General features: G+C 41.2%; 2 protein-coding genes across 2 annotated transcripts; both read left to right on the top strand.

Moving 5' to 3' along the window:
- Positions 1-19,587: 19,587 nt before the first annotated feature.
- LOC129601905 (uncharacterized) lies at positions 19,588-20,415 on the top strand. The gene is made up of 2 exons (XM_055500838.1): positions 19,588-19,954; positions 20,039-20,415. Exons 1-2 carry the CDS (start codon positions 19,588-19,590, stop codon positions 20,413-20,415), a joined length of 744 nt encoding a protein of 247 aa, XP_055356813.1.
- An 83-nt stretch (positions 20,416-20,498) lies between these two features.
- Positions 20,499-24,202, top strand: LOC129601908 (tyrosine-protein kinase Mer-like). Its single transcript, XM_055500842.1, has 7 exons — positions 20,499-20,899; positions 21,969-22,165; positions 22,229-22,398; positions 22,721-22,830; positions 22,896-23,055; positions 23,338-23,486; positions 23,956-24,202. Exons 1-7 carry the CDS (start codon positions 20,499-20,501, stop codon positions 24,200-24,202), a joined length of 1,434 nt encoding a protein of 477 aa, XP_055356817.1.
- The last annotated feature ends 1,890 nt before the right edge of the window (positions 24,203-26,092 follow it).

Raw genomic sequence — 26,092 nt, 5'->3', positions numbered from 1 at the left:
AAAAGAAAGGGGAAATAATGGGAGGGAGGCTGCCTGACAGCCGATCAGCTCGAGTCATCCGGGTAACAATATTTTGTTCCAAATACTTAAACAAACATAATTTGAAAAGACCTTCGATCACCTATAACACATTTCTCTGTCGTCTGTCTCCATCCTTTTCAACCCTATGTGTTTGCTCTGATGTTCCACCCTGCTGTTCCACACTATTGTTCCACCCTGCTGCTCCTACCTTTGTCCCGCTCGGGTCACTCGGGTGCTCGGGTACAAATACAATATTTCAAATGATAAGCAAATAAACAAAAACAGTAAACATAGCATTGTCATACTGTGTTCTAATCCCTGCTGTTCCACCTTGTTGTTCCATCCTGTTGTTCCACCCTGTTGCTCCACCCTGCTGCTCCTATCTTTGCGTTGCTCGGGTCACTCGAGTACTCGAGTATAAACATAATATTGCAAATTATAAAATAAACAAGTAAATAAACAAATAACTAAAGTAAATACAGAATAAATAATATTATTTATTAATTTTGTTGTGACCACAATCCATTGCTATTTCTTCTCCTGCCGCAGAGGGAACCCTCGTTAATCGAACCTTGGATTCTCTCCCTGGCACCAAAAAAAGACCAACACCCAAGGGTAATGTGAGATTTTGACAGAAACTTACGCGAATGTACACTAGGGAAGTGCACCGCTTTAGGTTGGCACTATAAGATCGAAGCTACTGCTAGGAACAGTAAAGGGGATCCACAGAAAAAGCAATCAGTACGGCTTAGGGCGGAATTCCACCGAGCGAAGTACATTTGCGCGAAAAAATATAGTAAAGCCGGTTGCAAGGAAGTCCTGTCCCGTCTGGCGGAATAAAAGCTTCCAATTGAGGGCTGTATAGTTAGTTGAATTTCGGTTTTGCTATAGCAAACAGGTGAACTGTAGTCAATCCCTAAAACCCTTATGGAGCTCCTTTCGTATATGGTCCCATCCGTTTTCCTTGAGTGGTGAATCGAAAGTCGTCTTCATATTTTTATAGCATGTATCGTAGAGGATGTAGTCGCCGTATGCGGTCTGTACTTTGGCCTTGATATGGTCAGGGCAAAATCGTTGTGTAATGTATTATTTTGTCGTCACTTTCGGCTTCCGTGAACTCTCAATACGAATGCAGGAAATCTTGGCATAATTTCCCATTCTCTAATGTCTAATCTGCAGCTGACGAAGTTGAAATCTTGAGGATGTATTCTTCGGTAACTGTGATTTGTGAGAAATATTTTTTTGGAGAGTAATTTCCATGGTCATCGGCGTCGCGGTAACAGTCACAATCGCGTTGTTTAAATAATTTTTTTGTCAGGTGCATGCACTTGACAAACAAGAATGCCCAAACTTTCAGGGTGTAATTTAGTAATTCAAATTTTTTCTAGTAATACGGTCGAATATGCAGTTTACCTAGCTTCTACGTATACACATTAACTCGTGCAAATGATGCTCGTACATCTTCAACAAGATTAATTAATTTTGTAAGTTTATGTGTATCTGTCGAAGCTTAAGGTGAATTTGCTGGCTAAAATTATTTTAGTATTTTACACTATTTTTCTAACGAAATTTGCCGAATCACGACAATATTCATGATGAACGAGATAAAAGTACATATAACTATCCAGACGTTATCAGTCAGCGCTGAAAGCGATTTGCATGAACCGACATGCAAACCTGTGTATCATATGCGGTTTTTTGTGAATCACTCATCCGAAACATATAGAACTGTCTTTCCATATAAATGTTCTTAATAGGGGCATAGTGGCGTTGTGCACCGGGTGACCGATGACTGTCAGGATCGTAGTCGTCATCTTCTTGGTTGGCCATTTTAGTCCGTGTCTTGCGATAAATTTAGATTGCTCTTTAGGCTCAAACTTTCCTGATTTTGCGAGCATTGATCTTATTTTGTCCGCGGTGTCCAGGCCAAACATTCGGTATTTTAATTTATAGCAGAATGCACGGTTCATCAATTTTTGTAGTTCAATCATTTCGAGATCAAGTTGATAAAACAATTTTCCCATTTCATCCAGAAACTAATTATTAACGTCAAAACCGTCTGTTTCAATTTTTTATTACAATTCCATCCGTTTAATTAATTTATAACCTTCGAGTTTTGTTGATAGTTTCAGATCGTACAGACTACAGAAAGTAATTTTTGCAGATTTGTTGCAGGTACAGATAGTGTTACAATAATATTTTTTGATCGACATCGTTGCGTTGTGCATATTCAGATATAGTTTAGTTTAGTTTGGTTTATTTCGAGCAGACAATGTGAGTGACTGACAAACCCTGAGGCATCACAAGTCTGTTCACAATATAGTGTAGACAAAAAAAAGACTGCAACAAAGCAGCAGCAGAGGTTTACAACAGACTATCTAATTGGAGTATCGATACGTAGAGTTTAACAGAACCACCCACAGCCTAAAAATTCCATCACTACTTTTCAATATTTTAACGCACAAGTCCTTGAGCCTCATTGCAAGGGTCGTCTTTCCAGTGCATCTGCGCGCCATGTTATCGACACGCTCCTTAACACGAAGGGCGTATCGCGTGCTTGTTCCCTTGAAGGGAATCAGGTCGCCATGTACGATGGTATGGGATAGCTTTCCCAGTTTCGTGTCTTGTGTAGCCACACGGCTTCCTTTTGGCGCCATCTGTGTTCTGCCGGCATAGTCGGTTGCTTCCGGTACAGTTCCGGGGTTATCCGAATCCTGTTGCCGGTGATGGTCCGTAATGCCACATGCTGCCGTTTCGTCAACTACTTCCGCTTACCCGAAGACGCCGCTGACCAAACCAGTCCACAGTAATCTATGAATAGCTCAGCAGAAAGGCGTGATAATGGGTAAGGCGCTGGGGGGATGCTGAGTCCGGGATGCGCGCGCTTGATTTTTGACTGCCGTAATTGATGTTCTTTCTTACTTTCTGAAACTGCTTGTGCCAGTTAAAGTTTTCGTCCGCCTCAACCCCCAGGTACGTTACGTGCTGTTTATCAGCGAGTGGCTGAACACGCAGTACCACTGGTGGATTCACATCCGCTGCACTCTTCTAAGTTCTTGTAAACATTGCGGCACATTTGTTGACACTTTCAAAATTGACTGATTGTCTGAAAACTATTCCGATGCTTTCGCCTTCAAAGATCTTATTCTGGTTGACGTTTTCCTGTATTATGTGCTATCTTCGGCATGAGCTGCCTGTGGTTGTTTGAGCCAGTGAATGAAAGCGGATATTTGTTGGTCAGCAGCTATCCGTGCACCGTGCCTATTCTGTCTGTTCAGTTCACGAACTACCTGTCTGACTCTGACCGACAGAACAGCGCAGTAGTGTTGCTCATGCAGGTGCTGATCCAGGATAGCGCATCCCTCGTCCGTTAGCATACTACGGAGTACGGAGCCTGTGATAACGTTATCTAACTAACTCACGTTCAGAGGGAATGAGGTCTAAAGTATATTGCGCCGGACTGCTGGCCTGTTCCGTTATTCCGCTCAATGACTCTGCCACTTTTTGTAAGCTGTGTACTCACCGGTCAGGTACACTGTCTGTGCCTATATCTGCGGCTGCCTTACTCACCACAGGAAGAGAGGTCAGGATAATCTCTGAATGTCATCTGTTGTTGAATGTTCCAGGAGGTGCTGTACACGAGACAATGAAGTCTTATTTGTCAGAGGCAGAGCGTATGTACAGATAGATGATTTTCTGACAAAATGTGGTTTTTTCTTCGCTCTGCTATGGGTAGAGTGAACTGTTCCCTAAGCCTGCGCAGCTCTGAGTTTGATGAACAGTTCAGAAGGGACAGAATCTTCTCTAAAGATTCCGTGGATCTGCTCGAGTGGAACGCTTTTTGTTTTCAGGAAGAAAAGACCTGTCTTTCAGGAAACAGTCACATCGGATGCGAGAATCTTACTAGCACACATTTCTATGTTCTTTATACGAGTACTGCCTATCCCTTTAACTGCAGCGATGACCTTAAACCTGAAATGGAAAATTTTTCTCCCAAAAGCGGATAAATTTTCTCGTTGGTTTCCGATCTGTTTCTTTATTTCCAGATCAGCCACCAATCAGTTAAATTGAATGCAGTAGCTGCACAGGAACTCAGTAATCGATAATTCTACAAATTTGGTCACCCTTCCCTTTTATTGCCTTGCATTTTGCGTTTTTTTAGAAAGCAAATTATCCGACAGCAGTTTATAATCTACTTAAAAACCCAGCTGGGCCACTAACACCAGTTACACCACTATCGCCCGTTGTCTCCCGTTTGGTCAGTCCATCACTTTCCATGTACTTTGTAATTTGTATATGTTGCATATCTATATTCTTTCAGTGTGCATGTGCTGATCAAACAGGGATATAACGGCAGTTGAGCACTACAGAGTGACACTGAGTGACACTGAGAGTGACACAAAAGTGATGTCTGTTACAGAGTGAAACTGTAACAGACATCACTTTTCCCATGCTACATTTAATCCATTTAAATTAAATATTAAGAACAAAAAAATTTCATTGTGTGTTTTTGTACGCTTTTCGTTCTTTTCTAAAATTTTAAATTAATTCAGCAAAAGCCACTACACATTCCAGCGAAGTGTGGTCAGTTTTCAAAATTCATATTTATCCGCCGCAAGCACATATTCCTTTTTTGTATACGGCTGAATTATATGGATTTTTAATACCCTCGCCACATTCGGATGAATAACCCTCTGTACGTACATATATGGCTGCGCTGATGTACATTGCAGTGATTGTACACAAATAAAATGATTCGAATTTGTTAATTCGCAAACATTATGCGAAGCTTCTTGCAGGCTTGCTGTTCCGCGAGCTCCGCTCGCGCGGTCGCGCCGCAGTTCGGTGTCGACTGCGGCTTGAACAAAATTACTTCGAATTTTTCCAAAACTACCTTGTCAGTTTCCAATAACGAAACACTCTAACTTACCGTATTTAATGCATTCGCGCTTCATCTAACATCACACTACCCGTTTAAACCGAACATGATTAAGATTGTGGCTTTACGTGGTGGATTTGCATTAATCAAAAGCTTTTTCAATTCAAATACAGTTTTATGAGGATCAAACAGCATGCTGTTCTCTGAAGCGAAGCATGAAGATGCGAAGTTAGTCCACGTGTGTAGCCGGCAGATATATTGGCCTGTTGACTGTTGGCGAGCCCGGCAGGAAAGTGGTTTTCCTCCCATATATCTGCCGAACGGCACCCACATTTCTGCCGACCCGACCCTATGCATTGCATATGGGAACTCCAATATATCCGCCGAACCGGCGCATCAGTGAAATTTGATTGAGCGCAAGCCGGCAAGCGGCAATAGCACGGCCGGGCTGCAGCATGAGCCACATCATACAGCCGCATATTGTACCGGCAGTCCGGCACTACACAGAGAAAGGCGCGCGCTTTCCCCTGCGCCGTGTCTAAACCTTGCAAAGAAGCGTGTTGCTGACTGGTGAGTGTGAATATACGCACAGACATCTTTGCGGAATATAGTAATTATTGAATAGATTTATTTCTTCCAAATTCCGTTCTGACACCTACAAACTGCGGATGGCGTATATTATCCTTACATAGTCTTTCTTAAAAATCCTCTCGTACTTTATTCGGCAAAAGTTCCTACTTTAAAAAATTCTATACGCCTGTGCATGATGAAACTGTAAACGAAATAAAAAAGCTTTCTAAAAAGCATTACTTATAAAAATTAGCAACATATATAAGCAACATATTGTCAGTTTAATTAAAGCACCAAAATTTAAAAAGTAGTTTTGATACAGCGACCAATACTCCAATAGATCTGCCGAACTGCGCCCATAGTCCTGACGACCCGACCCTATGCATTGTTTATGGGAACTCCAATAGATTTGCCGAACTGGCACAACAGTGAAACTCGATATCCTTAATTAATGAATATTAATGATTGCATGCCGGCTTCAGCTGTCCGGGAGTTCTGCAGCTTGACATAAGGCCGCATAGATATTGTATCACCGCTACATAGGCAAGGCATCGGTTATTATCGTTTTTCGGTGCGTATTATTTTTTATTAAGTACGGTAATACTGGTGGATGCACATCTGGCTAGCTACAGTAATCACTTTCTTTTTTCTAACGCAGACAGTTTGATACTTCGGTACAGTTCTTTATTTCCCCGAAACGATTTTATTTTGTGTGAAGTTATTTTCTTTGACAAATCGATGCGTAAGTTAAAGTATCTATAGGGTGGCTAATCTATACTAAGTAGTGATTTCCAAATATATGTACTGGTACAAGTACTACGTTAGCGATATTCTAGTTAGCTGTTGCCTTTTCGAGTTTATAACCGCTTATTTCCGTTCTGCGCCTCTTACTTTTACTTAAAATTTTCTTTTCTGTTGTGCGGTCTAATAACTTTTCACCTAATTTATTAAACCATAAAAAGGTCTTAGCAAGTAATTTATTTAATTTTACCAAGTACGTAAAATAACACTGATGCATACTTATGTACTTGCCTGATTGCGCACAATAAAAACGTTAACGGAAGCTTCCATACGATTTTTCTCTATGTATTTTATACATGGAGAAAAATCGTGCACTGCAATTATACAAAAACATGCACATTTTTTACGAAGTGTCTCGGGGCAACGGTTTTTATTGGAACTGCCGTACTTTCTACTGGTATTGTTGCCTGGAAATGGAATTCTAGCATTATAAACACAATATAGTCGAAAAATTATATTTTTTTTACCTTTCCTGAAATATGAATGGCCCCTTGGGGACGGGGGCATCTTCAAAGCTTTAGTTTGATCCAGAACATTTTATAATTCAAACTGCATTGCTATTCTGGGTCCCAGTTTTGCTCTCTAGTACTAATTTTGTAGTACAAAATTGCCAACATTAATGTTGCAATTTTGTACTACATCTCTAATACATAAACAAATTAATTATATGAATCTGCAAACGTGCATTACGCCGAAGAATATTCTTCGGCGTAATGCACGTTTGCAGACTTCCAGTAACTTACTGTATTTACTTGCAACTTGCAGGTACTTGATTTGAAGAAAAAAACCGTAATAAGAACGATAACAATTAGATTAATGAGAAGGTGACCGTGACCTGCTTCCCTTTTTACTGTATTTTATGCTTTTATTGTAATTTTCGAGAAATTCTCATAAAAACTATAGCGTTTGCAACTCATAAAAACGTCTAATAAAACTATAGCGTTTTCTTTTTGGTGTGGTCTTGTTAATGGTAGGACAGGTTCGTATTCTTAAATTTAAATACATGTGGCTTTAGTTTAAAACTTTTTTAGATGGGCATCTTTTACGGCGGTTCAGTACTTGTAAATTGAAATCAGTAACAGCACTTCTGTACAGTAAGTATTTGAATCGCAAGTTATTTTAAAGTGTATTTATTACTTACTGTAATGAATAGTAAGAACAATAGTAATATAGTCGTACTGATTTATTTGACCTGCACGTTTAGTTTCCATGACAATGGCCGTCACACACATCAAAATTAATTAATTTATTTATTAATTACTTAATTAAATGTGAACACAAGTAAGAACAGTACTCACTACTGTACCTGTACATGTACTGAGATAGCACTGTAATTCATAATTATACGGCCATACAGTGCGGCACGAAAAGGTTCAGGAACAGCGCAGGGCATATATTTTAAATCCTTAAAATTCGAGAGAACGAATTTTAAGGACTTCCGGTGCGGAAGTGAATAATTTTATTGAACTTATTTTTAAGGATTTTAGTTTATTTTAAAGACTAAATATTAAGAACTTCCAGTGGACCGCCCGGTGTGACACCATGATTTGGCTCACATTGAGAAATCTTTCGAAATCGCCTGATTTTTATTTTCGTTTGAAGCAGTGGCTACATGTGTACATCTTTGGTTAAATAATAAAAAAAAATCAATCGAATAATTAAATAATTACGGTACTCGTAGCCCTTTTAAGTTGTAAATGTACTGTCTCGAACCAGATTTGTGCTAGTTCCAGTACAAAGGAGCATTCTGCTTGTGCGACGCACAGTAAAAATCTTGAATTGAGTGAGAAATTGCGCGAGTGTTAACCGGAAACAGTAGTGGACAGAAAGATCATTAATCAAAAAACCTTTCCGACTGGTCAATGAAAATCGCACAGTTCTGCCGAAATGCCGGTCTCCGGATGGCTTGACGGCGGTTTTTCCCTTTACAATTAATCATTCTAAAGTTATATTTTTTGAGGCTCTTAAATTTCATATAAGTCTTTTCATGTCGGCTGTCTGCATGTGTCATGGACTGCTTTTTAATGGAAGTGTGCCGAATCACCAAAACATGGCAACATAATTTTTGAAATCTGCACTTTTACGAAACCTTTTGCTTTCGCGCACTCCCAGCACTCCTTTGCAATGTTTTATGGCATTTACCTAATAGCCTAATTTTTTGTGTACAGTTTGTTTGTTATTTGTACGCAAAACATTCTGTTGAGAATGTCCTTTATGCGCGGAACATATCCGGTTGGGAATATTGGGGAACTAAATTTCTAAAAGGCTAAACACGCACAAAGGTGTACAAGTCTCATTATTGACCGATACTCTTCAAATTTTGCACGAAAACACATGTTACCATGCAGATCGTTTTTACACCGAATCAGCTTTCCAGTTTCCACTATGTTTTCTAAATTTTAAAATAAATGTCAAACATTTAAAAATTTTTTTTAAAATTAAAATGTGGTAGGAAGCTGACTCGTTGTTCAAGAAAAAGGTCCACTGGGTGGGTCTTGACTGTTTAGTCACTGTTTTCTTTAAAACGCGAAGCGTTCAATCTCCAGCTTTTACTACCTTTGGTTTATTTTTTATTAATAAAAACTAAGTGTCGAAGCTTAGCATACCGCTTCTATACCACGCTACGAGTAGGGTTGCCATCACGTCGTCACACACTTTCACAATCATGCCGTCTTCCTGCTCACAATTTTATCACGCCCAACAATTGTGGCGCGATAAAAAAATGTGATGAGCGATGGGACGGTGAAGGGATGGGATAAATTTGTATTGTTAGAATTCAAAGGTCAAACTCCGGTCACGTGAACCATAATGTATTGCGACCGTCACTGCACGCGTTTCTAATAAATTTCGTGGTAGAGCAGTTCCAGAATAATCGAAAAATGCGGTAAGTTGCACAGTCATTAGCAAATATACTTTGAACATTGAAGGACTTGGTTCACCTGACTTGGTTGCAAAAATGTTTGAAAAAGCTCGTAGCGATTAATCTCGACACTGTAATTTGGCGCTCTTTGATCTTGTAAAATTTTCTGTCAAAATAGACTGGAATGCTGAAGTGGCCAATGTGGCAGATTATTATAAGATACAATACTAGTACAGTACTTGACGTAATCCGTAATCCGTCTTGACTTTGACCTTTTACTTCTTGAAACTACTGCAAATTTCGAAACTGCGAAAACCATCAGATTCTGTTGCGAGCACTTCATGGATTTCAGCTGCGGTTTACTTGTTATACAGATAGTTTACAAGTTGCGTCGGTTGCTTAATTATCTTACTGCTTACATGACTTTCGAAAAAACGTTTCTGATGCAAACAGCTAGCATAAAAAATATCGCCAACAGAGTTGCTAAACGAAATTCGCATTGACGGCCATACGTTTTTTTTTGTCATATGGCTTATCCTGCTCGATCTGAAGGTCACGAAATTCAATATAAATATCTCGGGGTGCAAAATAGTACAGAGTACAGGTATCATTGAAATCGAAACACAGGAATGTTTTTATAGATATAAAATTAAAAGGGTGCACCATAGTCACCCCTAACACCCCGGTTTCTATAGCCACTCCCTTTTCGCAGCCCCTTGATTGCAGACACCCTTCTTTAATTGATTTATTTGTTTTAAGGCACCCTGGGCCATTATAGCACCTTTTTTTGCAGTTATATAAGTGATTTTTGCGCAGCTCGTGAAAAAATTAAGTACTTATTATTATGCATTATGATGCAAGGTTAACAACAAAGTATTGTACTTTTTCTCGTATACTTTACTGACTGAAAGGTATATAGGTATTGGTACAGAGTACTGAACTAAAAGTACAGCACTAAACAAACTTTAATATAATAATAATATTGATTGAGTTACCGTAATTATCGAATTTGCACCCCTGGGGTGCTAATAGTTCAAACGTCCTGTTGGAGGGGAGCTTATTTCGGGGAGGGGGCGTTATTTCGGGGGGGGTACTATTTTTCAAACAGCATTTGTTGGAGGGGCCGTTATTTTTCAAATAATTGCGCGTCCTGTTCTGTTGATACTGAACGCTCAACGCAGTAGATACCGGTATTTGCCGTTTTACAACCTTACGAGCAGCATTCTGAAGCATCGCGCAACATTTTTTTTGTGATTATTAACTGTTTATTCATTAAATCATAACAATTATTATGAAGCAGTCTGCGGTATATCTATCATTTTGTGGCGCTAACCATTTAATAACGCCCCCCGGGCGGTAAGTTCGGGGGGAGGCGCTATTTTTCAAACGGGTTGTGGGAGTGGGGCTTATTACGGGGGGAGGTGCAAATTCGATAATTACGGTATCAGGTACAGGAGATATGACGTATAATTTGTTGTAGAACGCTGCAATAATACAGCCTGGTGACGCCAAGTTCGGACACTTTTCCCCAAAAATTACCACAAGTCACCCGTCTAGAATTAAAACCGTATTTTATTTTTGTATAATCAGCGTATGTATCCAGCAACTTTTCCATGTAAAGTTTGTACGCTGAAAGCATGTCCAGAATTAGAGTGAGACAAAACTGGATCGGAACAGCTTCGAAAGGCGACTCGACCCATCTGTTCTGGGATGCAGCTCCCATTTCACAATTCGTTTACAAATTTCACACCTTTCCTAGTCTAGCCTAATTAAATTCATGGTATTGGCCAACCAATTCTCGTCCGGACGTGACCTTTGCAGCCTTCCTGCGGGCACCTCGAAAATGTAGGATGACCTTTTTCGGGCGCTCGCCGTACAACCGTGAGCGGTCGTGAGCGTCTGATCGTGATCAAATCTTGTTTATATAATAATGTAGATGACTATGCGTCTACCATTTGTTTTTCCATTCCCACAAAAATCCCGATCCGTTTCGTACCAACGAATTCCGATTACGGTTTTGGTATCGCTAGATCCGCAATCCGCAATAAAAATTTACACTAGAAAAATTTTTAAAAAGAAACATAATTACGAACAAAAATATTTTGAGTTTATTTCATGCACCTGTCCGAACTTGGCGTGGCCAGGCTGCATCTGCGGATTGCCCACCTGTAGTAGCTGAAAGCGGCATAATTATAGACTTTCTTTATATGATATCTCCTCTAATCCATTCTGCAATAAAACCTGCTGAGTTGACTGACGAATACGATACGTTTACCAGTTTCTGACACCCTTCCAGAAGATATAAGGAAAAGATTTTTGAAACATATTATTACAAATATGTTATCTAAGTCGTTAGAATTATTGTAGAAGGTCTCTTATGTATTATTTCTTCGAACTTCTGATCGTAAAGTACGAGTGCAAAAAGTTGGTACATGAATGCGTACCTATCAGAAAAGTAAAATGGGCCCCTATAAAAACGAACAATAATGTGTATTTACTCAGTTATTACTGTAATACATAAGGTGCCTATAAAAAACGGTGTGTTAAAAGGGTGGCTGTAAAAAACGAAGGTGAAAAAGGGTCGCTGTAACGGTTTCCAAATTAAAATAGGTCAGACTGCAAAATATTTAGTAAATAATTAGCAATTTATTAATTAGTTTATTTTGTTTTTTGGTGATGAAAGAAGCAGTACCCGACTAACCCGACCCGAGGCAGAACCCGACCCGAACCCGACCCGAAGCAGTACCCGACTACTGATATCGAAGGACCTGAATTTCTGAGTAAATCTAGCATGAGAGCCATCATACGTTAAATGTCATCGATGAATGTTCGGTAAATCGCGTGACAAACGCATGTGGCAAAACAAAGATTTTGTAACTTTTTGTTGGGAACAAATGAAGACTGCTGATTGCTGTTGCAGGTTTTACGAATAATTCATGCAAAAATTAAAATTAATATTGTAAAAATGTCGTTTTATGTTGCAAAAATAATTAATAACCTTTTCATTATAGTACCCGGACCTTTTTATAATTACTTAATTGGGTTGTTCTTATTACTATTCCTAATATTACAGAGTAACTTGTGAATTACTTTATACTTACTACGTAGTAGCGAATTAAATATATCTTTTATTAATTTAAAAATTAATAGTTTGATAGTGACGTAACATGAATAAGCGGGGCTGTCACACTGTCACCGAAATTCTACCACAAGAGGAAAATATTAATTGAAAAATATAATTTAAAAATAAATATTTTGTGACGTAACATGAATAGGCGGGGCTGTCACACTGTCACCGAAATTCTACCACAAGAGGAAAATATTAATTGAAAATACAATTTAAAATAAATATTTTGTGACGTAACATGAATAGGCGGGGCTGTCACACTGTCACCAAATTCTACCACAAAGTGCGCAATATAAAAACTTAAAAATAAATTGAGATATAATAAAATCAATATTAATATTCATGTTAAATGAATATGAAAATTATATTCAAATTATTAATTTTTAAAAATAAGGAAAAAAAAATTTTTTTATAAACATCCAATTCCATTAAGCAAAATTCCATTAAAAACGAAAAAAGCTGCCCCGAGCCTTGAGCCATTCATTTTTTAGGCCTAAACAAATTTTTAAGGGTTGACATAGGTGCTGTTTAATAAGTACTGCATGACGAAATTTGGGTAAATTCAAATATTACAGAAAGCGCGCAAATACTAATTAAGTTATTATTGTATTTGTATGTATTTGCTATGGTGGCTACTGCCAGATAACTTCATCCACCAGTATTACCGTAAAAATAAGAAAAAACTATGAACCGAAATACGAAAAATAACTATAACAGATGGCTTGCCTGTGTAGCTCTTGTACACTATCAATGTCATCCGTATGTCAAGCTGCCGCACTCCTTGAAAGTTGAAGCCCGCTCGAGCTCCACTGTTGCGCCGGTTCGGCTGATTTATTGGAGTTTCTATAGACAACGCATATCTGTAGAGTCGGGTCGTCGAAAATGTGGGTGCAGTTCGGCATATATATTGGTCGTTCACCGTCGTTGTATGAAACATGCTTTTTAATTTTGAGTGCCCAAATTTTGCATGACATCGCCAATTAAACTGTCAATAATGTCAAGTTGCCTATGTGTTAAAGAATGTAAAGTACTTGTGGATTTTCAACAAACGTTTTTCATTTTGTTAACAGTTTCATCAGCGCATGTATTGTAGATGCATATCAAACTGTTTGAATAGTGGCTGTTCCTTAATTAAATCTTGACAATTTTTAAGTAAAGCTGTCTACTAAAAATGCACACGCTTCACAATTCGTATGCGTGCGTGAGAAAAATGGTTATTGGAAAAAATGAATATATTCAACAATTTTCTTTGTTTGGGATGATTCTCTCTGCAGAAACGCTCTCCTGCAAGGATTAGACACGGCGCAAGAGAAAGCGTGGGCCAGTGTCAAAACGCCGGCAGAATTTTCTGCCGACCGAATTTTTGTGTGGTCAAAATGCCGGCCGAATTTCCGGTGGTCAAAACGCCGGCAGAATTTTTCTACATTTTCAACTGTAAGTAAAAATTCTAAAAAGTATTACGTGCCTCGAGGCATACTTGCCACGCGGTGAAAAAAATTCAACCTTTAATGCGATTTCTTCCTATTCACATTATTACATCGAATTCCGTTGGGTTTCTACATCAGCTTTGCGGGAAATTAGCGTTCGATCAAACTCAATTGGCCTTAAACTAAATGCTGAAAAATGCCGGTGTTTCTCTTTATCCAAAGGAATGGGAAGATTTGGGAAAACAAAGATTTGGGACTCTACACTTATACAATTACACAAGTATCTTTATCGGCACGATTTTAGTGTTGCTTTGACAGCGTGTATAAAACTCGCAAAAGAGAATCAAGAGGCCGCGCAAAAGAGACAAACAAGGTGTTACAAAATAGGTGGACAACCAACTTAAAGCGATCGTCGCATAAAATAAAGGGTTAACATATTTACCTATGTGCTGTATTCGTTTCAGAAGAAGCTTCTACCTGTACGGCCAGACATGCTCCATCGTCCGACAAATAAGCAAAATTACAGGAGTATCCACTGCGCTTTCGAAAACCCATCACTTAATTATATACCTGACAAACTAATAAAAACAAGCAAAACAAAAAAAAAACATAGATGTTGCAAAATCAACGTTACGCCCGACGCCGCCCATTACATTTCAGCGCGGAATTTTGTGATTGCAGCCATCTCCTCTTTAGTGAATTTAACAGCACCATCGAGATGATTTGCAAATTGTGCTGTGAACTGCGGATGACGCCGTTTAATGCATGCCGCTCGCAGACAATACTACAATAATACTAGTGCCAGTCTACACTCAGAAGTTCTGACTTATCTCAGGTACGTTTCAAAAGGGATCAGACTAGATAACACTTTGGTGTTATTGCCGCTGTGGCATTGTTGAACACCTTGTTTGTCTCTTTTGCGCGGCTTTTGCTTTCTCTCCCGGTCTCCCGGGAGTTTCTGTGCACGCTGTCCATGCAGCAGCACTAAATGAGTGCCGATAAAGATCCTTATGTAACTGCTAGAGTGCCCAGATCTTTGTTATGCACCGCGTGGGAAGTTTACCTCGAGGCAGGTAGTATGTTTTATCATTTTATTATAACTAATTTAAAATCGAAAATGTTAAAAAAATTCTGCCGGCGTTTTGATCACCGGAAATTCGGCCGGCATTTTGACCACACAAAAATTCGGTCGGCAGAAAATTCTGCCGGCGTTTTGACACTGGCCGAAAGCGGGGGCTTCGCTCTGTTAAGTGCCGGTACAATATGCTTAGGCGACTGTATGTGTATATAATACAGCCCGGCCGAGCTATTGCCGGCTCGCGCTCAATAAAAGTATCAAATTTCACTGTTGCGCCGGTTCGGCGGATATATTGGAGTTCCCATAGGCAATGCATAGGGTCGGGTCGGCAGAAATGTGGGTGCCGTTCGGCAGATATATGGGAGGAAAACCACTTTCCTGCCGGGCTCGCCAACAGTCAACAGGTCAATATATCTGCCGGCTAGACACGTGCACGTGGATATCTCGGGCACTATTGTTACGGAAAACGAAAAGACTGGAAAATCGCAGGCACTGAGGCAGTTCAGCATAAAAAAGACACCCGCGTCCGCCTGTGGAGGCACTTCATAGTATAACTACGTGACAACTAAATAAACATCTTCAGAGGGCAGCTACCTAAAAACAGACCCTCGAACCGTCCCAGTGTGGCAGTGTGACAACGTCCCACACTCGCAGAACCTAACGTCCTACACTCGGCGAGTCGTCTACTTTTGTCCAGTTTTCTATTCTTTCTCAAAACTAAATTTAAATTTGAATTCTACAAACTTAGGGCGACGGAATATTATCCGTTATCGAGCACGAAGTTCCATCAGCTGTAGCCGGATTGTGAAAAATATTTGTTTGCTCCTGAGACAGTGGTGAGAGGTGGTCGGTTTAGCAGTGGTTGATTCTTAGCTTTTCCTATAGAATTTTTATGTTAAAGTTTTTGAACGTTTTTTTTCAAACGTAACTATTTCTCTGAAAACTGATTTGTGATGGAAAATCTATACGTTAAGGGCTATCAAATGATACGTAGCCAAGGCAGTTTGGATCAGTAGGTCGGGCTGACGGACTCAGCAAAGATTAAGGCTTACGCGATTATTATATAGAGATACTAGCAGACCCCGCGCAATTTTGCACGGAAGAAATTGAATGAACCACTACTGTACAAATAATTTGCCTTATATTACGTGATTTAAAAATTATTTTTCTAGGTTATTCCTTAACGTTTTCTGGAATACTGTTATCAGTTCTATGCTTAATTTTTACAATAAATGTTACGCTTTATTAGGACTATTAATGAATTTCTGTTCAAATTGCATGTTTACATTTAGAATGTACTCGTATCAGATTAAGTACATACAGTATCATAATAATATTATTAATTTTCTAACACTACACTAAAAGATACTCTTACCCGGTACCATATGGCTGTACCACGGCGCGACTCAAGTTTACGTAACGTTTTTACACACGATTTTTTACCTGCACTCCCTTGTTGTAAAACGCTAGACTGACCGAACTGTTACAACCTTACAGTATTACCGCAAACGTAGCACAAAGCCCAACCGCACCTTATAAAATTAAATTTAAAATGTACTAAATAAATTAAAATTATTCATTGATTGCTATGGTGTCGACCTGCCATGTATGGAAACCCTTCCGGCCCCCATCCCTCGTAACAAAATGTTGCAAAAAGTCCCAACCCCCGCCCTTCCTGTTACCAAATATTTGAATCGCGCCTACCGGAAAACAGAATCAATCCGTGCTTTCCGTAAATTGCACAGAAGTGGCATAATTGGGATTATGTTGTATGAGTTTACGGTGCGTTTGTACGAGTATTCCCTGTTGTACTAGCGATGACGTATTGCATCCGTGTTCTTATCGGTAGCCTCCGATCAGAAGCTGCGCTTCGTCGTCGGCTAGCATCAAGTAGTTACGGTGTGACTGAGTTGGATTGAACATCAATAAGATTAAAGTGATTAAAATCATTGCGGTCCTGTTGGTGTTTGTGTTGAGTGACCTTCGGTTAGGGAAAGCAGTAGTGTGTACCTAGGCGGAAGTTACTGTGTTGTATTCCTGTAGTGTGGTAGTGTGTTCGGTGAAAGTGTGGTTGTGCAGCATCTGTTGTCTACGGAAGTGGGCAACAGAACAACACCAATCTCCAGAGTTCCTTCTCTGCTGACTGCGGTCACGTTGGTCGTAGTACACGCGGTGCGTGTGTTATGAAAACAGAATCAATCCGTGCTTTCCGTAAATTGCACAGAAGTATGCAAATTGCACGTTACTTGTATATTCAAAGTTGCCCGTACAGTAACATTTTTTGGTCAGGCCCCAGAAGACATGGATTTTGAAGGCCGTTGATTTAAGCGTTTCGATAATTCCATTTTGCCACAGACTGTCAATTTTAAATCGATTGCACCATCACAGTTACTGCCGGTCACTTATTGAAGAACGTAAAATTATGGTAATCGGTGCACTAACTTTTCTGCTATCGAAATATTTCGAAATTCCTTCAAGTTTCTAATAAATATTAAGAGCGGAAAGCACTGATTTAAGTAGTGAGCAGTTCATATTTTCACATTTTAATTATTTTTTGCATGTACCCGCACCCTGAATAAGTTTGAAGTTTGAACCACGTCGAACAAAGAGAAAATTGCCTTTGACATAATTTCTCATCCAGAAATTGGATGTCTCGCTTGCTGCTCCGCGAGCTCCGCTCGCGCCGCAGCTCGGCGTCGCCTGCGGCTCCGTCTTCGGTTAATAGTCCAGAAATACTCAACTGAGTTTTCTAAATCTTTAAATGAATTTAACAAACGATAAGAATGCATAGTGGGAGAGGTGGAACTTCGTCACGCTCACAGGACAGCCGCTTTTCCTGCAGCAGCCAAATGTGGCTAGCCAGTACAGTGCTTCAGGCCCGTGTTGAGCTTTTCGGAAGGGGGGGAGTTACTTTACCAAAAACTGGTTTCGCCGTTATTTCCGAATTTCCTGATTGGCTGTTGCATTGCTCCATAGACTTTGTATAGTAAGGTTTTCCAGAGTTTTCTTGAAAACGTATTTGTTTTCTCAAACCAAACTAATTTTGTAAAAATATACCAAGTTAGGGCTACCGAATAATATATAGATCTAAAAGATTGATCTCATTCGGGATGGATGCGCAGACACGATGACCACACCTCCTTTTAATCTTTTATTATAAAGGATAGAGATAGAATCTAAATATTTAGAAATATTTAGAAATATTTAGAAATATTTAGAAATAACACAGAATATTTTGGAATATTAAATACAATGGTAACATCGTGGCAAGCTCGGTAACCCGGGTTCGATGTCCCCGAGTACTTCAGTTCGACTCAGCATGTCAAACTGTGCATATGCAGTACAAAACGTGGTGGCGACCTCGGGGACACGGGTTCAAGGTCCCTGAGTATTTCAGTTCGACTCATCATGTCGAACTGTGTAGGGTTGGTGGCGACCAAAAGGTCACGCTGCGATCCAAAGGTTATGGGTACTTCCCGTTGCATCGAACCTTCAACATGTCTTGAATAAGAAACGCGGGCTCGCTTCACTCTCAGGCTTGATTATTTAACTGCGATGATGGCCAGAAATTTGATAAAAAAGCGTTGTCAGGGAGGGTCTTTCCGCCCCTCTGACTATTTGCTGTTGGGCTTTGCTGTTTTCTTTGAGGTTGCAATCTCTGCATTTTACATGCTTTTGATGGATCTGCAGCACATCTGCGCTAGCGCTGAAGATCCACTTAGTTGGTTTTTGATGGCGGCAACGTCGCAAATAAAGTCATTGTTTCCGTGTTGTTCTGTCGAGGATACGTGAGCGCCCATAAGAGCGCCCATAATGTCCCACGTTGAAGTGCCAAAATTATTGTGATTTTTTGTAACGAAGGACTGGGCCCAATGCGGTGCAATTTTTTGAACGTAAGTAGTATGAGCCCGGAAAATTCCGGGCGCGTTGTCAAATGCAATTAAACAAACAATAACCTTCCTACTATAAAAATGTTAATAGAAATGAAGCTTTCTTTAATTAAATTTTGAAAAATTGTTAAACACAGTTATTGAGGCACGGCTAATAACATTTATGACAGTTATTAATGTACACTTTAAGCACTGAAAACGGAATTTTGTAGCGAAAAGTTGTATCTTGATTTCATTGGCTGCTTGCATCGAATTTTCGAAAGTGAAATTAGCCCCTTCGCTCCGCCCGAGTTTTCATTGTTGGACAAGTAGGGTTTACTATAGGAATTTAGGCATATGACCTCTTGCCTGGTTAGTTTTGGTATACTGCCGGTCTCATGAGCGAATTTTTAGCGGAAACAAATGTATTTTGCAGTTATTTTAATTCTGGTATCAATATATCTTTTCAGACAAACTTAGCCCATCGCTGACTGTCGGGCAAATTTGTGCCATCGTTGGAGCAGTGGCACTCCTTGCAGCGCTGATCGTGATAATCGCTGTCTGCTGGAGGAAACGGTCAAGAGGAGGCGCTAAAGCATCTACCGAAAACGACATTGAATTGAATGGTAGGTGAACTGCCCTCCTCGCTGTCACACTTGTCCAATCCCTTAGTGATGAAAACGTTTGGGGCAGCTTGTACGTGAATTTGTATATTTTATGGGCCGCAAAATTCGTGATTAAGCTGGAGAAGCGCGTTCCACTGCTTTTATCAAGCAACATTTCAGTTTAGCTATCACTAGCGGTGGTTGTTAACCACATTATTGCACGAGCGCGAGCACTAATACCACTGGGAAATGGTATTGGGATTGTGGAATTGGAAAAGTGTTACGTACGCTCTTTGTGGCGTCAGACAAATTTATGCTTTATGCTTTAGCAGGGCGACCCCAGTGCTCCTATGTTATATGGTTTACTAACTTTGGCGCCTTGTTCACTTTTAAAAACGCTCATTAATCTGTGGTACCTAGACGACGGTGTCAGTGCAGGTAACCCGCCAACAGTTCGCGACGCATTGTTGGAACTCCGCGGAGCGGCCGCTGAAATTGGTCTGGAACTAAACACGAAGAAATGCGAACTGTACATAGACGGGGGAAGTGCCAACGAGCGCGCGGAAGTGGTCCGGATGTTTATGGACGTGGCACCGGATATACGCGTCGTCACGCCGGACAAGCTAGAGCTGCTGGGATCTCCTCTATTACCGGAAGCAGTTGTGGGCGCGTTGATGAAGAAGGTCGGTCAAGCACAAGTGCTGGCCGACCAGCTCGGTACATTGCCTACACATCAAGCCTTATTTTTGTTAAAAAACTGCTTGTCGCTGCCCAAGTTGTTATACCTTCTTAGGACTGCAGAATGTTGGCAATACCCGGAAGCGCTACAGAAGTTTGATGAAACGATACGGACCAAGGCGGAACAGCTGACAAATGTCGCAATGACTGATACGGTATGGGAGCAAGCTGCGCTACCTACGAAGTTCGGCGGGCTGGGTTTGGTGAAAGCAGCAGATGTGGCGCTCGCTGCTTATGCCTCATCGTTGCACGGAGTTGCCGACGTGGTGTACAGTATTGTCCGCAGTAACTCTATCCGAGAAAAATGTACGCGCCTTACAGAAGTATGGACGAGTCGCTACACGACCGAAGCCCCAGAACCGAAAACCGCCGCTTTCAGTCACGGACAGCAGTACAGCACACTAGAACTGCGACCCGCATGGTGGAGAACGCCGACGTAATTACCCGCGCTCGTCTGTTGGCTGCATCCTCATCGGAATCCCGTGCATGGTTAGCTGCATTACCTGTCTCGATTTTTGGTAACATGTTGGAGGACGCCCATTTACGCATAGCTGTGGCTCGACGATTGGGAGCACCGGTATGCCAACCGCACGTATGTCGCTGCGGATCCACAGTGGATAGTCTCGGCCACCACGGCCTGGTGTGTAAGCTGGCAAAAGGAAGACATGGCACTCATGCCGTGTTGAACGCTGCAACAAAAAGAGCCTTGAATTCCGCCAGAGTGCCGTCGACGCTTGAGCCACCGGGACTGGATAGAGGAGATGGGAAGCGGCCGGACGGAGTTACTGCCTTTCCTTGGCGCAATGGGAAGCCGATGGTATGGGATGTCACTGTTGCTGATACCTTCGCCCAGACCTACATAGGCCATACATCGCGTGTCCCAGGAAGCGCAGCGGAAGTGAGAGAGAATCAGAAGTTAGGGAAGTACGATGGACTCGCGGATCGATACGTAGTACAACCTCTGGCTTTTGAAACTACGGGGACATTTGGACCACTAACAAAGAAATTTTTCAAAGATCTGTCAAGAAAGATTTGCGAATGTAGTGGTAACCCTCGGTCGGGGAGAGTTTTGCGTCAGAGAATCAGCATTGAAATACAACGCGGAAGTGCTGTGTCTGTCCTCGGAACATTTAATGAGATGCGAGACAACGAAGACGTTTTTTTAGCGTTTAGATTGGCTAATCGGGAATGATTGGAGCCCGATGTTGTATTTCTTAGCAGCTCCGCTGTGATTTTGTTATTATGCAATAAAATATGGCACCATGTACTACTGTCTAATGACCTTTGCGTTCTTCTTTTGAATTTATGCTCTTAACGATCAGTTAATTGCAGCACCTCGCGCTTCGTGCTCGGTGCAAATTAAGGGAAACGCTACTGCATTGTTAAGTACTTTGCCTTTTAACCCGCGAGCGGACACAGATTTGGTTGTTTTTTTAATGTTTGAATTTTAGCTGTGAAGTAGTGTGCCCGCGCGTGCCTTTTTGTTATTTTGATGGCCATTGCCTTTTAACGAGATTTCACCATTTCACGCAGTTTCACTTTCATTTCATTTCACTTTCACATTTCACGCGAGGGTCCGGGTAATTATGAATGAAAGTGAAATGAAAGTAAAAGAAGAAAGCGTGAAAGCGTGATTTAACTGCAAAGTTCCAAAAAAAATAATAATACTTATTTGCAAATACGGCAGTCCCAGTAATATTTTCTACATTAAAACTCTTTCCAAGAATCCAATGTAATAATTGAAAACTTTATACATTGTTATTGCCAGCAATAAACAAACTCAAATTATTGATTGATTGGATTAATCCGCGCTTGTCACCGGCAGAAAGGTCTACGGGTTAATAGTTTACGAACAGCCGCGTAAACCTTTCTGCCAACATCTTAACCTTTCCGCCGAACTGCGTTGATCTTTCTGCCGAGCCATTACTTGCATTCTTTGTCGTTTCATTGATTCAGATATTTCCCAAGACGGGTTTCAAATACCTTTGCAAAGTGAACCTGCAAGCCCGTTGACGCGGGAGTTCCTCGAGAGCTTCCACGGAGACGGGCTAATTATCGACCCCGCCTGCCTGGAGTACGGCCGCGTACTGGGCTCGGGCTATTTTGGGACAGTTTACGAAGGACTCCTTCGTTCGGTGGTTGGCGAGCCGGCAGCAGATGCCCGGCGGGTGGCTATCAAGACCATTCAAGGTCTGTCACATCGTTCAGCGTTTTTAGCATTGTACTTAACATGCATCACTGTTGCTGCGCTAGACCTGCCGGATTTCCTGAAGGAGGGCTCGGTGATGAAGTACCTGCGGCACGATAATGTGATAAAGCTGTACGGGATCTGCGTCAGCTCGTTGGACGGGACGTTGACCAGTCCGGGTCTGGTGATGCCCCTCATGAGCAATGGCGACCTGAATACCTACGTCAAGCAGCATGTAAGCGACGCGCTACCCGAATCTGATTACTGAGATGAAATTTAACATGACCTTTGAAATAATCGACATAAAGTTCAGTTCAGTTTATTTGGCATTACCTACACGAATAACAGCGACACTTCCTGACCTTTCTACTGCGTGACAGCCACGTATTATGCGCATTTCGGCGTAGCATTTCCGGTAACAACGTTACAACAGCCAAACTAAAAAGGCTGTTGCATGTTAGAGAGAATATGAGAAATTATTACGCTTAAGCTTTTTCCCAAATTTGGCAGCTAAATTGTGAATTTCCCGGATTTTTATTTGTCGGCTTACTGTGCAGGATGTGGTGCCGAAGGATATGCTACGCCTTTTGGTGCAGATCGCCGAAGGGATGGCCTACTTGTCCAACCATAAGATCATCCACCGAGATCTGGCCGCGCGTAACTGCTTGTAAGCCGGCTTTTTGCCTCGTCCCTAATAACGACTGACAACGCCGTTAACGCTTGTTTTTTTAGACTTGACGATAAACTTAATGTCCACATCGCGGACTTCGGGCTCTCCCGCGACCTCTACGAGTCCAGCTTCTACTGCAACCCCAAATCAAAAACGCATCTCCCCTACCTCTGGACCGCGCCGGAATGCTTCCACAGTCCTTACTCTACCCAATCCGACGTGGTCAGTTCAGCGAGTGTAACTTGTTCAGGCGCAAGGCGAACCGCCAATTTTCTGTTGTACTCGTAAGATGAAATTATATAAATTTGCTAAATGCTTCCAAAGTTCAGGGAAGTGTTAAGAAATGCTTTCTAGTGATTTACTTTCCAAAGCAAATTTCCGAGACGGTCCAGTAATGGCCTAGCTAATTTTTGGTGCTCGACAGTGTGTGGAAGAATTTCATTGCCTTTAAATGATCTGTGAGGGACGCGCGTACATACTAACTGTCCTGTGGCTGTGTTGCAGTGGAGCTTCGGCGTGGTGGTGTGGGAGCTTTTCGAGAAGGGCAAACGTCCCTACGGCGGAATGGATTGCATGATGCTGCGGGACTTACTGGACAATGGTTTCCGTCTGGGGCGCCCGGCCAGCTGCCCCCCAGAAGTGTACGCTCACCCGTATTTTTGCATTACAATTAGGAAGATAGTATACTTATATGGCAGATTTCGTTGGGATTTTATCGAACGTTATCCTTTCCTACCGGTATCTGCATAGTCTGTACAAGTTTGAGCTTTTTTAGGGGGAATAATATGTAACTAATAATCTAATGTTGGTTTTACCGGAGAAAATAAGTGAACACTGAAAAAATATTTACAAACATTCCTGTATCTGTACAACAACAGCTTATTTTTTCCCTTTGAAAGGATTTTTTATACAGCAGTTTTAGTGAGCATTTTGATAGATGTTTTATACATACTGTATTCTAAAACTTAGTGCATTTAATTATTTTTGTGCAATATTTATTAAAATCTCAGTAAACATATTGGTTTCAAAGAAGTAAATTTTTTTGATTTATTATCACGGATGGTGAGAATTATTAACGAATGTGCTTGTTAGTGTGTAAACATTATTGAAAATGCTCTACAGGTATGATCTGATGGAACAGTGCTGGAGCCAGGTGCCGGCTAGCCGTCCAACCTTCTCGTGTCTCTGCGTCGATCTGCGCGACATCCAGAACGCCCAGCAGCTGAACGGCAGTGCGCCGCGCTATGATAACGTCTGCGCGTTGCCGCCCAGGAACGACCCCGGCGACAGCGACGGGGGGAACGCGACGGCGGGCAGCATTTTCCTGAACGCGGGCTACTTTGCCGCGGCGGCCGCGCAGGAGAATTGAGCAGCCGCTGCAGTTACACGGCGGCGGCTTCAACGAAGTCCGTCGTGCCCATTCCTTCTCTTTCATTGATCTTACACAGCGGATGCATCCGACACTGGCACTGATTTTGTTTTTTCTATGAGGCGCATTGCTGGTTTTTCCTTCCCCCTTCCTGGGCGCATTTAATTTTTCGAGAGACGTTGGCGGAATATTTTGTTGAGTTGTTGCGTTGGCTCGTATAGAAAAACCGCGATTTTTGTTATTTCTTTTTCCTGGACTTTTGCGGTACACGAGTACCAGTAGTTGTTGAGCGGATAGCTACACTAATACACTTGGTACAATTCTATGCTGTCGTGCTGTACTTCGCTTTTTCTCTTATTCCGGTCGCTTCAACTACAGTATAGAATTTCATATTCCGTTCACCAGGTAGCAAAATGTTCTAACAAAACAAAATTCACGGAAATGGTTAGTTTTCGTAATAACGACCTCTCTTATTAAATTTGAAGCGTAAACAACAATAAATTTCTACCGTTGTGAAAAAATATGCCGTTGTGAAAAACTATAGCTTTGGTTTCTCTATAGCGTCTTTCGCTCTTAAGTTTACTGCTGTTATCGAATGTGAAAGTTTGTCATGCACGTAGACGAATTTCATGTACCGCGCCAAATCCCTTAAACGCATCCCTTAAACGCATCCCTTAAACGCATCCCTTAAACGCATCCCTTAAACGCATCCCTTAAACGCATCCCTTAAACGCATCCCTTAAACGCATCCCTGTTATCGAATGTGAAAGTTTGTCATGCACGTAGACGAATTTCATGTACCGCGCCAAATCCCTTAAACGCGCAAATTTTTTTTCATTTTTGCAAATCGAAGAAAATTTGAACGCTTCTATAGCTCGTTCTGCTGTCTTTCTTATGCTGTTTACATTTGAAATTTTTTTATCTCTTTCTTACTCGAACTATGTATATTAAATTTTTGTAATCTCTTTAATTACCCCATACCTCAAACACAACTGGTCGCGCGCTAGCGCGACCGATACTTGAAGTCACATAAAACTACGATGCTTATACTAAACTGCGATGCCGGACAATGTTATTATAACCGTCGGATATAATGTACATACAGAGTATAGTGTACAAATCGTACATAGCTTGCTTCGATTAAAAGTAGTGTGATTACACCAGGCTTCTGAATAAGATGGACGACTTCTTTGCAGTCTCATCTTTACTATTTTACAGCGTCTTGATTAAAGTGTCTAGAGCACTCTGCTCATCCTGTACTTTCGGCTGGCCCCCGTGTAAGTCCATTCGCGTGTAAACCTAAAGTACGGATTATAATTCCTCATCGAACTGGAGTGTTACCGATGCCGCATCCTGTTCCAGTTCGCGAAACTGATATCATAATCCGTGATCGCAGGGCTTGGAAACGACTGGCTGCTGGAACCGGGATGCGTCCCTCTGGCAATCCAAGGACTTGGAATAATTCAACAAGATTAGTTCCTGATTTTAATGATTAACCAGGATCTCGGTTACTTACTTCTGTGTAGAAACCCCGCACGATCGTTAACAACAACAAGCCTCCCCCCGTTTGAAGGTTCAACAAAACTTCTCTATAATTCATGCACGATCGTTAACAACAACAAACTTCCCCCCGTTTGAAGGTTCAACGAAACTCTATAATTCATGCTCGATCGTTAACAACAACAAGCCTCCCCCCGTTTGAAGGTTCAGCAAAACTTCTCCATAATTCATTAGGAGCAGAATTTTATATTGCTTCAAGTGAACGGCTTCATAACATAAAAACAACCTAATAAAAAAAAACAACCTAATTTTGGTTGTTTTTGGAACTTGTAACCGTAGTATGTAATCATTGTTGTTAAACACGAAGGAAACCAATAAAAAGTATGGACC

This window comes from Paramacrobiotus metropolitanus, unplaced genomic scaffold (assembly GCF_019649055.1).
Source record: "Paramacrobiotus metropolitanus isolate TYO unplaced genomic scaffold, Prichtersi_v1.0 Parri_scaffold0000298, whole genome shotgun sequence".
Classification (NCBI taxonomy): domain Eukaryota; kingdom Metazoa; phylum Tardigrada; class Eutardigrada; order Parachela; family Macrobiotidae; genus Paramacrobiotus; species Paramacrobiotus metropolitanus.
The sequence above is the reverse complement of the archived record's forward strand: the minus strand, read 5'-3'. Positions and strand labels throughout refer to the sequence as shown.